Genomic DNA, 22,742 nt, shown 5'->3' with positions numbered 1-22,742 from the left:
GAACAAAGCGCTGAGATGTTTAACCAACAGATGGCGTCAATGCTCCTCGGTTACAGCGGAGAGGATTAAAATGTTCTGTTTAGGATTAGGTTCATAGCATAACTACTCATTTCTGCTGCAAATTTCACCACACCAGATACCTTACTTCTGTACAGTAGTGATGCGGTCATTAAACTGACATTTAACTGTCAAAAAGACCAAGTTCTTTCCCCATTCATTGTAATACAAGGCAAAAACAAAAAGTGTGACAGGATTTGGAAATCATAAAACAGATTTTGTGGGTTTAAAGGTTTTATTGACATTAACATGAAGTGTACAGTCTTTGAAAGGGCGGTGCATCAAGAATTGAGCTGCAAATTGCCAAGACAGTTCCCTGTGTCCACAGTTTCTATGATCACTGAACAGCAATGGACTGGATCAGTCAGAGCATCCTATAGTCCTTGCAGAGACCAGAGCCTGATGACTGACAGCCTCCCCAACACACCTAATCAAGGCTGCAAGAATTTGAAAAACAGTTAATGGGTGGCATTTGAGAATCACACAAGTATGCAATCATTAAAATAAGCAACTTATTTTCCACAGGCTTCAATGCTGTAGGCCATGTTCTTCTGTACTTATTTTGTACACAGGTTTTCTGTACACACTGAATACCCCGATGACCAACCACAGCTGCCAAAAGTCAAATATTTAAAAAAAAAAAAAAAAAAAATATTATATATATATATATATTTGTTGAACACTGTATATTGTATCCGTATTGTTTTGGTATTGAAATTGGTATTGAGAAGTATGAAATTTCAAATAGGCCTACTACTGGACTAAAATTGTGACATTTTGACGGTTTAATTCAATTGTGACATCCAACTGTTATGTGAAAGTGTAGAGTACAGCTGTTTGAAATGTTTGTCACATTATACATAGTTACACAACTTTTCTTTTTTTTTGTCAGTCAGTATGTAAACTACAATCCTATTCTGAACATGGCCATAAACATCCTGAATTACACTTAGGAAATGAGGCTGCCCACTATGTAAAGCGAAGACAGATTGCTAGGATGCTGTAAATGCTGAAATAAACATCCCACTTTTGGACTCTACAGTATTGCTTGCAGGGCAGATCATTTCCTGCTAAACACCAAAAATAGAGATCTGTGTAGATATAAATTAAGCAATTACTTACTTTATAACAGACGTTGAGAACGGATTCTAGATGGAGAGGTTAACTTCCTGGAATTTGACTAGGCCCTGCTGACCAAGACCTGCAGGGCTATTTTGGGCCACCTCACATTTAGAAGCCGAGGAATCCAATCTGTTAACTTGAGGCTGGTTTTGTTCAGCTGCGGCAGAAGGACCAATGATGTTATTTTCTGACTGAAAATCATATTTAAAACATGCAGTGAGATTGATTGTGGTGCACTTTAGAGCAAACCTTGTCTGTAGTTGTTGGAAAGTGTAGGAGAATGCCTTCGGATGGCACCTTGGCCGAACTCACTTGGAATGGCAGTAATATGCTTAGTGTAATCGGTATTTCCTTGAGTTACAGTGAATTGGCTCTGGACTGCTTTGGAACCATGATATTGAGGAGCTGAAGAACTAACAGGTGTTTGTACATTTTGACCTGGCCTCTGGCCCAGGTAACTTGGAGGTAAGGAACTTTGGAAAGCACCACTGCTAACATCACCAGAAGCCCATTGATTCTGAAAGTTACCAAAGCTGCTTGTGGGTGGTTTATTAAGCCTAACACGGACTGTATTGATCTCATTAGCTCCAGCAATAGTGGGGTTATTGGCACTGAATCCTAATTCACTTCTAGAAGGTTTTGAGGGCCTAGAATTTGGTTTGTATGAGGGTCCCTTCACAGAAGAGAAGGTCTGATACCCAGTCTGGGAAGAGCTGGCATAAGTGCTAGTGGCTGGCTGGACATTTCTGGAATTTTTGGCCACTTCAAAAGGCTGGTTTTGATGAGCAGTCTGACCAGAGGCAAATGTTATCCTATGCTCTGGAAAGCTAGGATGAACTTTGGGTTTATTGGATTCAGTTCTACTTTGAAAATTTGTAGGACCCTGCATTATCAGGATAGCTCCAGAACTGGCAGTTGAGGACTTTGCAACATCGTGTTGAGCCCCACTTCGAGAAGGGTACATGGGCTTATAGATTTGACTAGGCTGACCGTGGACATTGTAGGCCTGCTGGAATTTGGGGTGAGTAGCTTCATAGTGAGCTGGTAACTTATTTCTATGAGCACTTTCTGGTGCCTTGAAAAGAATCCCACCAGAGCTGACAATTGAAGATTTATCCACACTGTCCCTACAATCATTTCTGGAAGGTTTTCTTAGCTCAGGACTGGGACGGTATTGAGTACCACTCATGGAGTAGTGAAGAGGTTCATTCCATGACTTGCCCTGACTACTGGCAGTCAATCTAGTATCTCTAGAAGTCTGACTGGCCTGATAGGCATCAACATGACTGGGAACTCCAAGCGATTTTACAGAATCGGGATGCCCACTATAGCCCCCATGACCTTGAGCACTTCCTCTACCTTGAACTACAAAGATTGGCCCTGAGCTAACAACCGAAGGCTTGACCTCAGTGTACTGAAGTCCACTATTAGAGGGTTTTCTTGGATTCGTACTTGAATACATTGACGTTTCCTTCAGCAATGGGCCATAACTGCTACTGGCTGTCTGGACTTTGTTAGTGCTTTGGCTCCACTTAGATGAACTATGCGGATGAGACATCTGACTTAAAATAGAAGTTGATCCAAGATTTGGGTCTCTTGCATGTGGGTCTCTAGAAACTTCAGAGTTGAACTCCATATGGCCAAATGTGTTTTTATGAGGCTTCACTGCAAAGATCTTGCTAGATCCAGAAGTTTTAGCCACCTCATTACTAGATTCACCTCTAGAGGGTTTTAAGGGGTTGGGTTCAGGTACCTTTAGGGTTCTCATCAAGGTGGACCCACTCTGAGATGAAGTAGAAGCCAGTCGGCTACTAGGCTGGACGTTTTTGAAGGCATCAGCAGCTATACGAGACTCATACTGAGCAGAGGGTTGACCAAAACCTGACAAGCCATATGTTGGAACAGAAGCAGAAGGCTTAAAGTTAATATTTTCTTGATTGTCACTTTTAGCTTGAGTCTCACAAGCTTTTGAATCTGATTTTATATTTGAGCCCGCAAACAATCTCCCCTTATGATAATTATAACTTCCATGGGTGCCTTGACTGTGGGGCAGGTGAACAGAACTGTAGGCAGGGTCATTCCAACTTCCTATTTGTTTCACCTCAGGGGCAATCACTGGGAAAGTGTGAGATGAAGCTCTTTGCATATTAGCAGTTGGCACGTTCCCTGTTAGAAACAAATAAAAAGTACACAAACAGGTAGAGTCAGCAATGTTTCAGATAAATATCAGAAGCATGTTATAGGCTTACCTTCATAATTCCCCAAACAGGTTACATAAGCAGGAAACAAGGCAAAAAGAATCCTGAAAACAAGCAAGAAGTCAACCATTTGGTAGAGCAATGTACAGGTTCAATCAGCTTTGGACCAAACAACAACCACCAAAACGACTTTCATTTCAGTTAGTTTAGTGCTCACCTTAAGCAGTATCTAGAACCCATTGTTAAATAAGGCACCCACAAGACCAGCAACTTTTGTTACAATCCCCTCACTTGATAGATTCTAGCACAAACCTCTATAGGAATCTCTTATAGACTTCACTCCTCACCTTCAGCCAATCAGCAATCAAGATACCTGCAAGTTGCAGCTGTTAACAATAATTACATCACTTTATAAAAATATATATCTGTTTTTACTATGTCTGACAAATAAAAGAATGTAATAATAATGATAATAAATTAAATTAAAATTAATTTAAAAATGTTTTGACAGGTAACATAAAATGTGCTTTATGTGGTGAAAATGAACTTTTTTAAACAAAATATTACATATTATTTATTTAAACATAGCTAATGAACCTGACTACATTAGGTTATACCAATATAAATCGTGTTTAAGGGTTAGATCAGGAGGAAATTGCTGACAACTTTTATTTGTTCACAATTCACTTGAATGTATTTACAGGGTTTACAGTTATTTCTGATCACTGGATAAGGATTTTAGAAAATCATTAATAAATCATTCAGACTCATTTGCGAATCAGTTCAACTTGCAAACAGGTTTTAAAAGAAAATAAAAAAAGGTGCACAAATAAAATATATAGTATGATCATTATATGTCAAAAACTTTTAAAGATATCATTAATTTCTATGACCCTTTCAGACCTTGAAAACATTATCTGCTATTTATAGGTTTTCTATGATTGAAAAAATAATTTCTAGACTGCGTGATGAATATATGCTTTATAAACTGCTGCACAACCTCATCTGACCATAATTAGATTTTCATCACTAGGAGCTCACATCAATAAAATACAATACAGGCATTTTTCATGAGCTGAACGTTGATATCATTTATCATATTTATATGGACAACTACAGGCATTTTGTGTTAAAGTTCAGACTGCAAAAGTATTCATTGTGTATAATATACAGTAATGGTCAGGATCCACATCCAGTATATTCTGAAGCGAGTGCTTTCTAGGAAGATTTTCTAATGCATCAAGCTGAAGCACTGACATGTGTTCACAGTATGAGGTTTCATTCCTTAAGGAGGTATGAAAGCCATTAATGCAGTCTAATACATAGCCTTCCCTCATACTCACACGCATACACGCACCGCTCTGACAATTTCCCATTCCCACCAGTGCACATTTGATAGATAGGGATCATTACTGTCATTCTCCTGCAGTCAGCAGGAAGGAGAAGCATTCGTCTCCTGATACCAGGTACTTGAAGAGGTGAGGAGATCTGTCACACCGTCCTACTTTTCCTTGGCATGTCATTTCATCCTTTACATTGTCCCTCATTTATTCCTCCAACCAGGGGTGAAGAGGGAATGTTGGAACGGATAATTCCCTATCTATTAACGGAATCCCACATGAGCTCTTCACCTGCCATTATTGATAGTGATGCGACTGTGTGACCTTTACATGGAGCTGTGATTAAGAGTCATGTTTACGTTAAAATGTTGGAAGGTAACTTGGTGGCTGTTAATAAATGGCACTTTCAGATTTCAGCTTTCTATAGAAAGGAATCAATGAAATTAATGCCTGATTCCTGCTGTGTTTAGAAACAAATGAAAAAGGACATATCAAGTTTAGTAAAGAAGCAAGTTTTTTTTTGCTAGCATCATCAGAAATCACCATAGTGGCACAAATAAAGTGACTCAGTATGGGGAAAAAATGAATAGAAATGAAAATGTTTTTTTTTTCAACTGCAATGAGCCTCATTAATCAGAAAACATGTATCCAGGAAAACACACTCCATCAGTCCTGCTCTGAATCCTTTGTTTTAGTCTGCATTTATGAAGGAATTTTCGAGAATAAGCTCCAGTAATGGCCAGCCACACTTGGCAAATTCCATCGTCAGCAGATTCTCCTTAGCAAGCGGTGACATACAGGAGAGAATGTCCCATTGTGAGGTGTAGTGTGAATCTATTCATCATCGGACATTCAAGGATTCTTATTATGAAACTTGGACTAGATATTGTATTTTCTCATCAATCTTACATTCTGCACCATCACCGCTATACAGATCTGGATTTCAGACAATATATGAGTTAATCTTTAAGCATGTTTAGGTCATATGTCACCCTAAAATAAATCCTACTAAACATATTTTTCTCAATCTCATTAGCAAATATATGTCCAGGGTTTTATTTTTTATTTCTCATTATTCTCTTTAGAGATTCTCACTAAATTCTCACAGTAAGAAGCTACTGTAATAAACTGTAAACTATGATACTACTGTCATTTCATGGAAAAAAGGGACAGTCTGCTATGAATTTATCATTTTGTGTTAAGAAAAAAGTGATATTAACATTATAGACAACCTAGTAAACCTAGCAGTTAATGTTTACGCGTGCTCCTGAAAACCTCTCTTTTCGTTTAATGACACATGAAACGAATGCTTATACAATGTTCAGGAAATTGCCGAAAGAGCCATTCTCTACTGTAATGTCAATGTGTCATGCAAAGAAAAGGGATTAATTCAAACTATAGTCTAACATAGTCAGATCTATATTGTCTATAGCAGGGGTGGCCAACGTCGGTCCTGGAGAGCCACAGTCCTGCAGAGTTCGGCTCCAACCCTGATCAAACACACCTGAACAAGGTCTTAAGGGTTACTAGAAAGCAGTGTTGGGGGTAACGCATTACAAGTAACTTGAGTTACGTAATCAGATTACTTTTTCAAGTAACTAGTAAAGTAATGCATTACTTTTTCAATTTTCAAGTTACTTTCTCAAATAAGTAATGCAAGTTACTTTTTCACATTTATTGACTGACAGCTTTCCTGTCCCCGTGTTGAGAGAAATAAAGTGCAGAGGTGTTGTGTGCGCTGTGTAAAAAATGATGGTTATTGTAGTTCTAGACTAAATGTGAACATGCATTTACTCATCTCACTTGCACGAATACATTCAGTATTCCTCAAAATGAATAAAAACAGTGAAATGCAATCTCAGAATTTTACGTAAACCTGTCATAATTATCCATATTAAATTACACAAATATACTTTATGTATTTAATCTCACTTTATTAACCAATGTCTTTGCTGCTGACCAATTCCACCATACAAACAAGCAAAAATGACTTTAGATTAGATTTTGAAATACGAGTGTTGAACTTTCTACTCCTGTATCCTATTCTTCTTTAATCAGCACAGCTGAAAGGTTTGAGTTGTGCCCTCTACTGTACAGGCATAAATATGCATTTCCTTTAGCCTGAGGCTTATTCATTTCACTTTTGTTGTGAAAGGGACTTTACATTTGCCAAAAATAGAACTTTTTTTTTGTTGTTATTAAAAAAGAAAGAAGCAACCCCAGCCCAGGTAAGAAAAAGTAACGCAAAAGTAATGTAATCGATTGAGTAATCGATTGAAAAGTAACGCAAATAGTTACTTTTTTAGGGAGTAACGCAATATTGTAATGCTTTACTTTTAAAAGTAACTTTTCCCAACACTGCTAGAAAGGTACAGGCAGGTGAATTTTTATCAGGGTTGGAACTAAACCAGTGGTCTTAAACTCAATTCCTGGAGGGCCACAGCTCTGCAGAGTTTAGGTCCAACCAGCTCCAACTCACACCTGTTTGGAAGTTTCTAGTAATCCTGAAGACCTTGATTAGCTGGATCAGGTGTGTTTGATTAGGGTTAGAGCAAAACTATGCAGAGCTGTGGCCCTCCAGGAATTGAGTTTGAGACCACTGCTTTAATCAAACTATCATAATAACAGTTACCCCATCTGTCAACATGATGGCGGTGAATTGCAGAGCTGGTGCAAACATATCCACTGTCATTTTGGTTGTATGTTTATTTTGTTACTGAGAGGAAAGCGCGCAGCACATATTTACATATTTGTCTAAACATCACTCTCAGCACCGTGGACGCATCAGGATATTCATTAAAGGTGTTTCCGACTTCTTTTTTACTTCTAAGCGAAGAACAAAAAAGAATTTCACTGTGAATATATTGGGGCCTTCAATCACATTGTCTCTTGTACATTACGTGTGCATAAATGCAAGCAAAAGCAGCAAGTTCCTGGCTGCAGTTCACTTAATGGCCACCAGTGTCGCTAATAACAAGGTTTCTGAATTCTACATATAGCTCCCTTAGGGTGTACTCACATTAGGCTCTCTGAACCGTGCCCGAGCGTGTTTGACCCCCAAAGCCCGGTTCGTTTGATAAGTGTGATCGCTCCGTTCCATGCTCGGGCGCGGTTCGTTTAGCCGTCCCTGGCCTGCTTGGAAGAGGTGGGCCAGAGCACGGTTCGGTTGGGCTCAAGCGTGGTTCGCATGCAGTGTAAGCACTCAGGCTCGGTTCAAGGCAACCGTGCCTAGTGTGAGTACACCCTTAAAATACAGTACGGGCCTGTCCAAATAAAAACATTTGTGTTCTTTGCACTTGACCAATTACCTACTTACATGACATATTTCCTGTATTTAGCCTAAGTGTTCAAGTGGGCTTAAAGACTACGGAGCCCCGGACATGACATGCAGGAAAAAAATAGTAGGCTAAATCGTGCGCACGATTTACTAAATCGTTCACTCGATTTACTAAAACATGTGCACGATTTAATATTTCATTCCCTCGATTTACTAAAACGTGCACACGATTTACTATTTCGTTCCCTCGATTTATAAATCATGCACATGTTTTGTAAATCGAGGGAACGAAATAGTAAATTGTGTGCACGTTTTAGTAAATCGTGCGCACGATTTAATAAATCAAGGGAACGTATTAGTAAGTCGTGCGCACTATTTAGTAAATTGAGGGAACGTATTAGTAAATTGTGCGCACAATTTATTTTTTTCTTGCATGTCATGTGCGGGGCTCCGTAAAAGACTGCAAGTGTGTGTAGAACTTTTAATCACCCGACAGGATACACTTATAGTGTTGCAATAATTAGGGCTGGGAAAATAAATTGATGCATCACGAATTGCAAAATGATTCTGGAATCGATTCTGAGCTTATTTTTTAACAGCAGATGGCACTGTGTGCTTTAGAAAAACCCGTACTCTGCTTGCTTCCAATTCATTACTCACACCACTTGAACCTTCTGTAAAATAATCATTCATAAGTTCGAAATGGTTGAACTGAATTACAAGGGTGTTTGCAGTGGGCTGTTTACATTAATCTCGGTTCGTAATAGCATTCTGAGGTGCAAGTACAGACACAGCTGAACGCACGAGCGCTCTTCTTCATGAGCATTTGAGCATGCGGTTAAAAACTAGCCTAGAGCACCATCTGCTGTTAAAAACTAAGCTCAAAATCGATTGATTTTCAATAATTTGCATTTTAAAATAAACTTTTAAATGTCTGTTCACTAGTCCCAATGTAACAGATGACACAAATTAGTAATTGTGCTTCTAATTTAGTGATAAAAAGCAGTTGCAAATGTTGTACAAAATACACATACTCATCTTTGCACCAATAAAATGTGCAGCACTTTATGTTTTACTAGCACATTACATGTAATATCTAATTCATTTTACTTACAGTGGAATATTTTCCTTGACATCTCGGGGCATGAGAGTTCCTGAACATGATGCATGATGGGATACGCTTAGCTTTGAATACTGCTCCGAAGCAATATTTATTCTTCTTTTTGATTAACACAATTGGAGTTATATTAATAAATATCCTGACGCATCCAATCTTTATAATGGCAGTGAAGCTCAAGAAAGTGCATCCATCCATTATAAATGTACTCCACATGGCTCTGAAGTATATAAAATTGTAAAATAAGTTTAATCCTTTTTTTAATACTTAAAGTTTATTACTTAGTGGTTATGGTTATTCAAATCAGTAGGCAAATATGAACAATATTAGTAGTAATGCTTTCCATCATATTAAAAACGGTGTCTAGTAAATAGAATAAATATCTAAAGCTCATTAAAATGCTCATTACTAGACAAAACGGAATAGCAGCTTTGCTGTTATTTCTGCCAACTGGCTCTTGATGCTCATACTTTTATATTATAATAAGCGTGTGATGCTGCACTGGTATAATGTTACTATTGATCTTAGTCAATCTGTCATGTTTCTCATTGACAGGAAGGAACACTAAGATCAAAATCAGAGTCTGTCATGAGTCAGCAGTGGGCCAGATGGTGTCTTCCCTTTGGAAGGATCTGCCCTCTGACCTCTAGAACGTTCTCCACATCCCAGCCAATCACGCACAGCTATCCCTGGCTTGGCACTTAAAACCCCCTCCTGCTCAGGCATCTGGTCATCTTGAATAATGTACGTAATAACAATAACTTGAGTCATAATGGGCTTAATGCTCAGCGGGAACAAAAGGTCAGATTACCTAGAGAAAGATACGCCCACTTCTCATCATGCTCTTCCGTCAAAAATCATGAACAATTGCTTTCCATTTGACTAGCACTCCCAGTACAACAGGCCCAATCTTGTTCCAGAAAATCTTTAATTACATGGATTATTAGGAAAATGTCTCCTGCATTCTCCTAAATGGTCAGGTGAGACCTAATTAAACAAGGTCAGTTAAAGTAATTCTCTGTGCTTGAGCCATTCATCGGTTTTGCGGGTTAGTTTTGCGGTTTTGCTAGTAGATGCCACATCTACGCTATTAAATATAAAAACATTTTTTTTTCATCAATCAACTTCTTTTAAATATGCAACTTTTTGACCGTTTGTTCTATATACTATGTTCTATATAGAATGAACGTAGTATAAATGTAATTTGGACATACATTCGTAATGTTGTCATTGTCATGTGACCTACCAGCATCAGTTGCGTAGCTTTACTGTGATTCACAAATACTCTAGTAAAATGTCCATTGGATGTGAACTTCAGAACCCCGCCGGAAGTAGTAGGTCATCCGTGTACTTTTCACTTAGTTTTCTGAATACTGTGTATTCAGACACACTACTAATTTCACATACTGGTTTTTTTTTTTTTTTGCCTACTATACAGTAGGGAAGTATGCATATTCTGAGGCAGGGATAGAGTTGATGTTAGCATGTTGCTAAGCTAATGACAATACTTTAAAAATACTTTAACACCCTCAAGCCATCCTAGGTGTATATGACTTTCTTCTTTGTAATGAACACAATCGAAGTTATATTAATAAATATCCTGACACGTCCAAGCTTTATAATGGCAGTGAAAGGGGGTCAGCGAGTATGAAGCTGAAGAAAGTGCATCCGTCCACATCCATCCATCATAAACATACTCCACACGGCTCCGGGGGTTAATAAAGGCCTTCTGAAGCAAAGCGATGTGTTTGTGTAAGAAAAATATCCATATTTAACAAGTTATACAGTAAAATATCTAGCTTCCGCCAGACCGCCTTCCGTATTCAACTTACAAAGAAAGTGTAATGCCTCTCGCAGTTCAAAACGCTTACGCTACGTCCTACGCCTTCCGTATTCAACTTACGAAAAAAGCGTAACGGACGCGACTCATTGACTCAACTTAAGTTTTTAAGTTGAATTAGGGAAAAATGTTAAAATGGTGTAATATTTATGAATTTGATTAGGCTATGTACTTATCAATTTTGTTGTGAGTGCAGTGCGCTTGCAGAGAGAGCTTAGCCCACACTCTCTTCTGATTGACTGTGAATTTTTTGTTACGTCTTGTAGTCATCTTAAGACAAATTACTTGTCACCGAAATCTTATTGCATTGCATCTGTTAGGAAATGGTATTAGGTTACTTGTTCTTAAAGACAGTGTAAAGACAACTCCTTGAAATTCCCCATGGATGCACACTTGGGATGGTTCTGTAAAGATCAGTGCTAACAGTTTTGTTACAGGATTGTAAAACAAATTGTGTTTTTGACTCACATACAGAAGATACAATGTCGAAAGATACCATGCTGTGATACTGTGGACGCTCTTTCATATCCTGACATGGCGGTGAAAGTATTTATCATCAACTGTTACTCACATATATGCTGTATTCAAACCCACGCAATGTCATAACTCCACCAATGCCATTTTTCACCCAGAGACGAGGACTAGAACTAAACAACGAGAAGTTTTCCAAGTCCTGCTAGTAGGACACACCAACAGACAGGGAGGCAACACAAGAAACAAACCCACATAACAGCACCCACAGCTGGGCAGAGGGTAGGGAAAACCCAGAGGGATGATATAATTTCTGACTGTACTGCATTAAGGGAACGCAGGATGGATGCATTCGGAGATCAAAGAGCTTTTGATGGCTCTTTTGTTGTTTGGGATGTCAGAGACATTTTCCTATTGTTGGATGCGAGGTCACTGAGTTCTACATGCATTTGCTTTTAATTTGAAAACCAGTCCTTCATTACGCCTCTTTGTTTGTGTGAGGGGCCATGAAGAAGCCAGGCTTGTGTCATAGAGGGTTTTGCAAACATGTCATAGTTCCTTATTTATGCTTGCAAACAATACTCATGATTTATTGACTTATTGTCTTTCAGATTTCATTAACACATTAAATCACAATAGAAAATAAATTATTTAGTATAAAATTAAGATTAAAATAAAGGCCCCATGAATCAGTAGTAGAGTTTCGTGTCTTTTAGTCCATGTCTGTTAGCTTTGGAATCATCTTTATGCTATTGTACTCCTACATGTTTCTTCTTTCAGAAAAAATATCGATGACTCATCCTGACCTGCACTACACAAATTTTTGTCCGATCAAATGCTCTCTAGAATAAGAATGACCCTACTGCAAACAACACCTGGAACCGGTTAGCAAGTAGCAAACCTGGGCTACATCTGAAATCGCATACTTCCCTACTATATAGTAGGCGAAAAACAGCATGTGACAAAAGAAGTATGTCTGAATTCACAGTACTCATAAAATAGGTAGGCAAAAAGTACCTGAATGACCTACTTCTTCCAGCGAGATTCTAAACTGTGCATACAATGGACACTTTATTATCCCATGAGGCAACGGAAGAGGATTTGTGAATGGCGGTGACACAACGCAACTGACGCTGGTAGGTCACATGATAAGGGCAACATGGCAAATTTAGTACATCCAGATTACATTCATACACTGTAAACCCTAACGCTCAAAATAATTAATTGGTTTAAGTGGGACACACTTAAATTAAACTAATTAGTTCAGTCAAATTAACTTTTATTATAATATTTAGCACTTTATTTTTCTTTTGAGTTCACAGAACTGACATATTTTAAGTAAACCGAACTGTTTCATTATTTTAAATTAGATCAGCTTTAAATTTGTACTGATTTTTATTCATTTAAAAAAAAAAAAAAAGAATATAGGGAATTGCAAAAATAACACATATAGGCTTCATTTATGCTAAATATTGATATTTTTTCTTTTTTATGTTGGGGTGAAACATTACCTGAACATTTCTTAATGGGATTCACCTGATGGGCCATGAAATATCTGCATCATAGAGAGTTCTGAAAGCCTGTTATGGTTCCTACTTCATGCTAGTGAGCAATAATCGTGATTTATTGACTTTTATTAAACCCTCTGTCTTTCACCACAGCACATTACTCAATATAGAATGCTGCAATAATACCTTCAACTTTATTTGCTCAGATTATATTATTATACATGAAAAGGCCATGTGAGGAAAAGTACATTTGGTATGTAGCATATAGCAGCACATCCATCATTGTGTGTGTGCTTGGCTGGGAGTGTGTGTTTGTGTAAGCAGGTGCATACTGGTGTGTGAATGAGTGTGAGTTGATTGTTACCCCTAATTGAAAGTGATAAATGGAGCAGACACCACATTGGCTCTACCTCCAGCTATAATAAACCCCCGTTTAGTAAAGCTTTCAAAATACAATTGTTTGCCAAAGCTCAGCCAACAGTTGGACAATGGGGCACCGCCGCTGGGAGTAGGACCTTTATAGCTGCCTATTGTCATTGGGCTGGTTGGACAACTGGACTAAGCAAATAGATAAATCTGAATAAACAGCACAAGCTGATAATTAGTGCTGTGGGAGAGAACTAGATGCTTTATGTGTGTGTGAGAGAGGCAAAAGGCAAAATCTATGATCTGTTCAACTAACTTAGCATGTACATAAACATCCATCCAAAAGAGAAAAGTACATTATGCAATCTTGCTAAAACCACAATGAAATCACTTGATTTACAACATCTTAGCATGCTAAGTCTCACTGAAGACATAAAATGATCTAGATTTTGACATTTTCTGGAGAGCAGTGTTTCCCTGCGCAAAACTCAATGCATTGTTGTTGTGGGTGGCCTCCGGGGAATTATTGTGGGTGCTTTTTAGATGAATGCCTTTGTGAAAATAAGTGCACTTAATTGTATTAAATGTTCTCTTGTAGTGTACTTCAAAGTATAGTTTTAAATAACTGTACTTGCAGATAATATAATATTTATGAAATAAAAGGCCACTTATACTTTAAGAGGTCACTTTCATGACTGTTTCTTAAATAGTTACATACATTAAAGCTGCAGTCCATAAGTATCATCTTTACGTGGGCTGTGCATCGGCATGGCTCCTCAGCGCAAGTGAATCTAATGTTTTGAGGAGAATGTGTGGCTGTCAGTCACCGCACCGGTTTATAATGTACTTTGGAAACACAGATTGAAGTCTTGGAAGTATGAACAAAATAAGAATTTTCACCGGAAATTGTCATCTGAACAAGTAAGTAACAAATCTGCCACCTTTGTTCTGACCAACTGAGAAAAAAAAAGCATTACAATAAATCACGCTACCAATGGTGATTAAATCTAACGATCGCTTAGCTCATATCACATCAAACCGTGCAAGCATTGCGTGACTGTGTATTTAGTGTGTATTAGCGTTACCTGTAGATTTCACTTTCTGTACAGTCTAATCTCTAACGTTAATATGTCATACCATATAATCCGCCGTCAAAATGATAAGTTTAATTATTATTTCAGCTGCTGTGAGAAAAGGCTATAAATGATCCGTCACATGCAGTATCCTCACATGCCATATAGCCTACTAGCTGGGATTGCATAATGACGCAAAGACGAACGGCGGCAAGCTTGAATTTCCCGCGGAAACCTACCAGTACCATTCGAATTGGAAAACATTATTACAAGCTTACCATTGTGAATCGGCTAAGGTAAGGAGATAGTTTTGAACACTGGCTGGTTATGTACTTGCTCAAAAATTGATTTTGGATCATTTTTATGCAAAAAAAAGTTACAGACTGCAGCTTTAAAGTATATTTTAGTTTACCAAAAATGCTTGTCAGTACATTCTGCAGTACACTTTAACCATATTTCAAAGACAATTGATGTGATTATGAAATTACATATTGGCCTGGTTTCACAGACAGGGCTTAGATTAAACCAGGATTAGGCCTTAGTTTAATTAGGACATTTAAGTAGCTTTTATATGTCTTCGGAAAAAAAGAAAAGAAAAAAAAAAAAACATTACTGGTGTGCATCTTATGAGACAAAACAATGGCACTGACATATTCTAAGATATGTCATTGCAAGTTGCTTTCAGTTAAAACAGCTCAAACATACATTTTAGTCTAGGACAAGCTTAAAGGGTTAGTTCACCCAAAAATGAAAATAATGTCATTTATTACTCACCCTCATGTTGTTCTACACCCGTAAGGCCTTCATTCATCTTCGGAACACAAATTAAGATATTTTTGATTAAATCCGATGGCTCAGTGAGGCCTGCATTCAAAGCAATGACATTTCCTCTCTCAAGATCCATAAAGGTACTAAAAACATATTTAAAACAGTTCATGCGAGTTCAGTAGTTCTACCTTAATATTATAACGAGACGAGAATACTTTTTTGTGTACCAAAAAAACAAAATAATGACTTTTCAACAATATAGTGATGGGCTGATTTCAAAACACTGCTTCGGAGCTTTACGAATCGAATCAGTGACTCGGATCTCCTGCTGAAATCACGTGACGTTATTTTGTTTTTCTGGCGCACAAAAATATTCTCGTCGCTTTATAAAATTAAGGTCGAACTACTGAACTCACATGAACTGTTTTAAATATGTTTTTAGTACCTTTATGGATCTTGAGAGAGGAAATGTCATTGCTGTGAATGCAGGCCTCATCGAGCCAACGGATTTAATCAAAAATATCTTAATTTGTGTTCCGAAGATGAATGAAGGCCTTACGGGTGTGGAACGACATGAGGGTGAGTAATAAATGACATTATTTTCATTTTTGGGTGAACTAACCCTTTAAGTATTTCTGTAATAAATACCTCTCTCTAGATATGACTTGACACTTTCCTTCAGAAGTCTATAGTATTTCTTCCTACGTTTTACCATCCATCAGGCAAAAATTTTCCTGCAGGATGAGTTATGAACTGATGTTTAATATAGGGTTAGGGTTATATTCAATCCCTCACTGTAAGCTTGTCATAGCAAACACCACTAAACATGTGTCTTAGGGTGATAAAACGGGTCATATATTTCTTAATGAAAATAAAAGATATGGAAAGAGACAAGAAGTGTAACAAAGAGTTATTTACTAAAGAATTGAAAATGAAGGGACAATCTAGAGGCGGGAATTGAGGTTAAGAAAGAAACCTGAGGAGAAAAATGCCTCTCTAGACAGTCAGCTGCCACTAAATCGCTGTTGACTGTTGTGGGTTTGCCTTTAATGTTTTGAATCCCTCAAAGATGGTAGATTCATTTCATGAACCCATATATCAATCCACTAAATGTCTCTTAATGGTGCCAGGATGTTTCTAAACCAAAGAGCATTAGAGTCTGCAAATACATGACTAATTGCAAAAGAGCAGCATTTCTCTGTAACATCCCAAAGGCACTTTCATTTTTAATAGCAAAACCACAGCATAGGGCCATCAAGAAAGAATAAAACTATGAACATAAAACAAGTGTGTCTCATGCACAGCACAGCAGTCACATGAACATGGATTTCTTTGTTCTTGTTCTTAAAAGGCTAGTTTGCTTGAAAGTCAGACGCAAACAAGATGAAATTTAGAGCCGTGGGATATTTTGTCTTGCCTGCAGGCTTACCATGAGGCCGAGAGAAGATTACATTAATCTTCACTACTGTTCTTTGGCACAGCGGTGTCCAGCCAGATGATGCCAGGTAAATAGCAATTTTTGTGGGTTTGAGCCTTAGGACAACCATAAATTCATAACTAATTGGCTAAATTTCTTCTTTGTTTTTAACAAGCCCACCACGGTCTTCTGCACAGGGAGCTGTTGGAGGAAAGAGATACTTTGTAAACTCTTCACTTCTGCTCTCATGCTGCCTTCACTATCAGCAATACTAACATTGTGTCATAACCAGGCAAGATACCATTAAGCAATAGCAATAAAAACGCTTCATTATATAGGGGCCTTCACACATATAGAGATTAAATCGCTGTACAGTTTTCACTTGACTGGCAGTAGATCACATACTCTGTCATTGGTCGATGTTTAGTGTTTGCATAAACTTGAACTCAGTTTTTTTTTTTCACATTACCAACTGTTGCTTAAAGGGATAGTTCACACAAAAATGAAAATTCTGTCATCATTTACTCACCCTCAGGTTGTTCCACACCTGTATAAATTTCTTTGTTTTGTTGAATACAAAGGAAGATATTTTGAAGAATGTGGGAAACTGAACAGTTTTGGGCACCATTGACTTCCATAGTATTTTTTCCCCTACTATAGAAGTCAACCTTGCCGCTGAGCAGCTTGGTTACAAACTTTCTTCAAAATATCTTCCTTTGTGTTCTACAGAACAAAGACATTTTTACAGGTTTGGAACAACTTGAGGGTGAGTAAATGATGACAGAATTGTCATTTTTGGGTGAGCTATCCCTTTAAGTCACCTCGAATTGCCAACTCGCATTGAAAAAAAGAAAAAAAGTCTTATTTCTTTTTTTTTTCTCCAGATTGCTGCCAATGTGAATGATCCTTAACAGTTTTGACCAACTATTCTGATTTACTTATGGTAGAAGGCTGACTTAAAATGTTCATTAAAATGTTTTAGATTAAGACACAGAGCCTTGCTCTGAACCACAGATGATTTTCAATGAGGCATTACATGCAACTTTATACTGTAGCCGATTATCATGCATATGCTGAACTCATGTGTTTCCAATAACGTATTGCATGTGGAGATTTGCAGCCGTAAAAATGCGACTAAGCCTGCTCATAGTTATTATCAGTTATGAAACACCTCTGATGGCCTGCAAGCTCTTGGTAAAGTCCTTTTGTTATGAGGAAGAATAATATTGCATCAACATTATAACATATAACGCATTTTCACTGAGTTTATTCTGCAATATGCAGTTTCATTTGGATTGATTTGAAGGATAATACAATAAGGTACTCAAAATGAAGGGAAAAACTTGTGGAGTAATTTGTGAGATACGTTGATAGAGAGATTTTCCATTGAAAGGAGGAAAGTTTGTAATGAATAATTCCTTTTGTAAAATAAAGGAGAATTATCCATGAGCTATCCTGTTATCAAGGAACAGGATACCACAACATGAAACCACAAACATCTTTCTGACCAACAAGACGCAAGGCTAATTTAAATTTAAAATGTAAAAACCTTTATTTTTTAGCATGCAAAATAAACTCTGCCCTGAAGAAAGACCATGTATTTGTCCATGCGATGCATGACACATCCACATAAGAGTTGTTTTGCACTTGATACCTGATAAATTCATGAGTAAACATTTTGCTTTTGGCATCCCACTTAAACGGTTTTCCTTATCTCTTTATGGAAAGGTTCATTTGAATATAATGAATAATACATGAGTAGAAAGCTATAAAAGCACAATGGAAGACGGCCCAATTTCTGTTAAGTTTCCTATCATAATTTCTCAAGCAAAGATATGATGTTTTTACCATAGATAATGTTTTCAATCGAAAACATATTGGTGAATCTCACAAAGATATATGCATTTTCACTTATTTTAATTTCATTTTCACAAATAGGCCTATTTTTCGCACTGTGACACACAATAATAAAATCAACAATAATTATATTCAGAAATACTACCATGACTTACACCATGTCCTAACTACAGCGATGCGATAAGATTCCAGCAACAAGCAATTTGACTGTCCATTTGACGCGACGCGACAATGAGAAGCGATAAAATCAATCAAAAACCACAGCCAATCAGAAGAGAGTGTGGGCGGGCTCTCTTGGCAAGAGCACAGCAGACACGATGAAATCGGTAAATACATAGTAAAATTCATAAATATTACACCATTTAAACATTATTTAAAGTACAAACGGAGTGACTGAATCAATCTTTGTCATAGAGTACACTTGTTTGTTCGCATTGAGTTGACTTGTGCCCATTTATTTATTTTCAAGATCTGAGGTAAATTAGCCAGTGTTATTTTCATTACAGCTAAAAAGCTGGGAACACAGAATTATATTCAAACTCATATTAGACGCTTTTAACATTAAATAAAGCATATAAACAGTACCTGATATTATCATTGCCATTCTTTGTGTTGCTGGAAAACTCCGATTAACATGGAAAAGATACCTTTTATCACGTCTGGTTAGGACACGGTGTTACTTATATATAATATTGATATATATTGTTAAGTAGTATATGTAGAGAGAGAGAGAGAGAGAGAGAGAGCGAGCATGTACTTCATTGTAATAAAAAAAATGTCACAATGCAAAAAAAAAAAAATAAAAAAAATAAAAAAATGTCTTTCTGTTATGCAAAATATTTATTTTTTTCTTTTCATAAGGTGAAATACGAATTTATTTACACAAGAAATTGCCGGTCTTTGTGAGATTCACTCAAAGACTAAATAGTCTTTTGACAAACATATGCTGCATAAAACCATGTTATCTAAACACAAGTGCAGCACACAGGCACAACACATCAAGGATATTTCTTTTCAGTCTTACACATTTGGAAACAGTACTCAAAAAATAGAGCATGAGACCCTTCAGCACAACGGCCCCAGCTTCATCTGTATCTTATCACCGTAACAGTCCCTTAAACAGAAAAAGCTGGGGAACATATGAGGAACTGAGCCAGACTGAGTCTTCAAAGAGCGAACAGGCTTCACGGAGGAGGGGTCTCGCTCAGCAGCTCTCGTAAGGGCTGGTTCTCATCATTCTGACAATAAAAATGAGTGGAATAAAAACAAAGCAAAACGTCTCTTTTGAACAGAAAAAAAAAAAAAAAAAAAAAAAAAAAAAAAAAGCAGCCGGAGATTTCAGCAAACTGGGTCTCTTTCTTCAAAAGATCCTCCTTCTAGAGCTTAGAGGAGGTTATCCTCCTGCTGGAATGCTTTTGGAGAGAAAATCCGGCACATTCTTCGCAGACTCCCTGTGGATAGAGGGACAGAAAGGACCATAGAAAGCTGCTAATTCTGTTGCTCAGGGTCCGACACTAGAACTGCATACGCTTCCATAAAAACAGAGCTGCACAAGCATGCAATAAAACAGTCCTCAAAACTCCACAAACAGCACAGTATGCATTTATATATCTATATATATATATATATATGAGTTGTCCCTTATTGAAGCTGGTCAGCCCCTTAAATCCAATAAACAAGGCACTTGAGCACTAAAGAGGTGGGCAATATTCCAGTACAGGACAATGGAGATTGGTGGGGGGTTTGTTGGTGGTGGTCAGAGTTGCTTTATGGCTTCTGCCCCTTTATTGGGCTAATCCTCAAACATCCCATGATGATTGAGAAGCAAATGCATCTTGGGGCCAGTTCTGTGCAGACTTGAGGGGGAGGTGCGCTTGTTATAAAGGCTTCGACAAGACAGGCAGTACATGCTTTTCACAAGAAATGTGCCTACTTAAATATGTCTACATGTTCGCATCACATACGGGCATTTTCCAAGTATAAATGCAATAGAAAACAAGTTCGTATAAGGAGCTTGGTTTGGGAAGAGTTCATGTCTGATCACACATCAGCTGTTGTAGAAAATTGCGACAATCTGGGATCTGAGTCGATCTCGTATCGGTAGTGGTAACCTTCCCAGACTTCCCGGCATGCATCACGCATGTCGTAGATGCGCTTCTTAATACCTTTGCGGTTCAGGTAAAGCACAAAGAGAAACATGAGACCAACAAATCCCAGCACAAGACCCAGGAATACATACGAGGTCTGCAGTGCTAGGTTGTCACCCTCTCCCGCCTTATGGCAACCCAACTCCAGTTCGCCCACCGTCAATAGCGATGTGTTCTGCAACGCGACAGGGAACGCACAAGTCAGGCGCTCAACGTCCTCTACACGCACTCTTGAGTCGTTCAGCCAGGCGGCAAAAGGCTCGATGTCACATGTGCAGGTGTAAGGATTCTCCGCCAAGTGGAGCCTTACCGAACGCAACTGCTCCAGCTCTTTCAGAGCCTCTTCACGCAAAGTCCTGAGGGCATTATGGGTGAGATCGAGCTCCTGGAGGTGATCCAGTCCTGTGAATGTGCCATTATGTATGGACACTATAGAGTTGTTGGCAAGGTGAAGGCGCCGCAGGCCAACAAGATGGCAAAAGATGCCAGGGGGCAAGTAGACAAGGCCATTACTGGACAGGTCCAGCCCCAGCAGGTCACTCAAGGTACTCCAGCGAAGAGAGGTGGCTAAATCAATGACAGATGAGTGGTTGTAGAGAGCCCGACTGAGGTTGAGCTCCCTCAACATACGGCTCTGGACAGTGAAAGCCTCAGGATGGATGATGGCCAGCTGGTTGTTGCTGAGGTCCAGCGATCTGAGGCTCCGCAAGTTAGAAAATGTGTAAGACTTCACCACAGAGATCCTGGACAGAGAAAAATGAACAATTCCAAAAGGTGGTTTATGTCAGTGGTGCCACTGAAGAACAATTTTGGGTTCCTCAAAGAACCTTTTAGTGAACAGTTTTGAAAAGAACATATTTTTTCTTAGTGTGAAGAACATTTTAATAATCTAAAGAAACTTTTTCACCTATAAAGAACCTTTTGTGCAATGGAAAGATTCCATGGATTTTAAAGGTTCTTCATGGAACCATCATGGGCAATAAAGAGCCTTTATTTTTAAAAGTACAGTTGCAGGGTCCGAACTACCAGTTATATCAAGGGGGTTATTTACGTATTTGTTGGTTTTAAGCCATGTCAGCATCTTAGGCTATTTTATGGAAAGAACGGTAACACTAGCTGTTTTTTGAAAATGCATATAAATTGACAAACATATTTAAAAGATAAGGCCAACATGATAAATCATTTACTTACAGAAAGATTTTTAGGTGCAGTTTTCCTGTTAACACTGCTAAAACCTTCTTTTGAGTAACTTTCTGGATAAAACAATTGTGTCGGATACATTCACTCAATATTATGATGGCATTTTCACATCTGGTCCTGGATAGACCTATGTGGTCACATCCTTGACTAATAAGATAATTTCTACTAAATTTCTTCATAAACCTGTTTTACTAGGTCATACATTTTGCAGCACAATGTATAGAATCTGGCTCATTTAAAAATAAAACACAAGCTAAAAATATCTGAGTGTCAATAAAATAAATAAATCTTCTTACAAAGTTTGAAGGAGATACCATATTAATTCACCATGACTTTAACAGTGGTTAACGTGGCATTTTATGAATTAGATGTAGCTTCAGAGACATATCATTGACTTTACCTGTTGTTGGACAGTGACAAATTTGTCACGTTATCCAGTCCCTGGAAAGATTCGCGTTCGATCTGACTGATGTGGTTTCCGGTGATGAATAGGTTTCTGGTGTAGCTCGGGATGCCGGTCGGTATGTTCCGCAGATCTTTAGAAACGCATTTGACCGTCAGCGCGGCTTCTGAACACTCGCAGCCGGCTGGACACACCGATGCGCCCGCGGAGAGCCCAGCGCACAGCAGTCCAAAAACAAGCGCGCACCGTCCAAGGGCAAACATGGTGAAATATCAGCAATACCTCATCAATCTCACTAAATAAATACCCTCATTTATGGTGTGCGCGCGTCCAGGGTTCCTCTTCTCCAAAGTGTCTCTCCAAGACTTCAGTCTCGTGTGCTCGTAACTTCACTTAGTAGTGTGTAGTCTCCCTGCGTGCTCGACTTCTTTGCATTAGAGAAACTCATGTATGAATGAGAGGCAGACACTTTATTTCCATGAGAAAAGGAGGTTCTCTGTGTGGGGCGTTTGATCCGTTCCTCTCAAACAATGGGACTGAATCACTCCTGCTCTCAACAATCAGCTGGGAGGAGCTTTGGA

At 38.3% G+C, this 22,742-nt stretch overlaps 2 protein-coding genes across 2 annotated transcripts; both read right to left on the bottom strand.

The window, feature by feature from the left end:
* Window positions 1-46: 46 nt before the first annotated feature.
* On the bottom strand, window positions 47-3,708 carry zgc:175136 (uncharacterized protein LOC100136863 homolog). The gene is made up of 5 exons (XM_051873495.1): window positions 3,595-3,708; window positions 3,429-3,481; window positions 1,429-3,345; window positions 1,180-1,336; window positions 47-494 (listed from the first exon to the last, which is right to left on the bottom strand). Exons 1-4 carry the CDS (start codon window positions 3,615-3,617, stop codon window positions 1,206-1,208), a joined length of 2,124 nt encoding a protein of 707 aa, XP_051729455.1. The 5' UTR covers window positions 3,618-3,708; the 3' UTR covers window positions 47-494; window positions 1,180-1,205.
* A 15,524-nt stretch (window positions 3,709-19,232) lies between these two features.
* On the bottom strand, window positions 19,233-22,742 carry tpbga (trophoblast glycoprotein a). The gene is made up of 2 exons (XM_051872816.1): window positions 22,159-22,742; window positions 19,233-21,301 (listed from the first exon to the last, which is right to left on the bottom strand). The coding sequence occupies exons 1-2, from the start codon at window positions 22,422-22,424 to the stop codon at window positions 20,452-20,454; spliced, it is 1,116 nt and encodes a 371-aa protein (XP_051728776.1). The 5' UTR covers window positions 22,425-22,742; the 3' UTR covers window positions 19,233-20,451.

This window comes from Ctenopharyngodon idella, chromosome 19 (assembly GCF_019924925.1).
Source record: "Ctenopharyngodon idella isolate HZGC_01 chromosome 19, HZGC01, whole genome shotgun sequence".
Classification (NCBI taxonomy): Eukaryota; Metazoa; Chordata; class Actinopteri; order Cypriniformes; family Xenocyprididae; genus Ctenopharyngodon; species Ctenopharyngodon idella.
The sequence above is the reverse complement of the archived record's forward strand: the minus strand, read 5'-3'. Positions and strand labels throughout refer to the sequence as shown.

Coding starts and splice junctions, on each gene's coding strand:
- zgc:175136 (XM_051873495.1), bottom strand. CDS start 3,617: ATGGGTTCTAGATACTGCTTAAG. Junction 3,482..3,594: donor GGTTCTAGATACTGCTTAAG/GTGAGCACTAAA, acceptor GCTTGTTTTCAG/GATTCTTTTTGCCTTGTTTC. Junction 3,346..3,428: donor CTGTTTGGGGAATTATGAAG/GTAAGCCTATAA, acceptor TGTTTCTAACAG/GGAACGTGCCAACTGCTAAT.
- tpbga (XM_051872816.1), bottom strand. CDS start 22,424: ATGTTTGCCCTTGGACGGTGCGCGCTTGTTTTTGGACTGCTGTGCGCT. Junction 21,302..22,158: donor TTGTCACTGTCCAACAACAG/GTAAAGTCAATG, acceptor TTCTCTGTCCAG/GATCTCTGTGGTGAAGTCTT.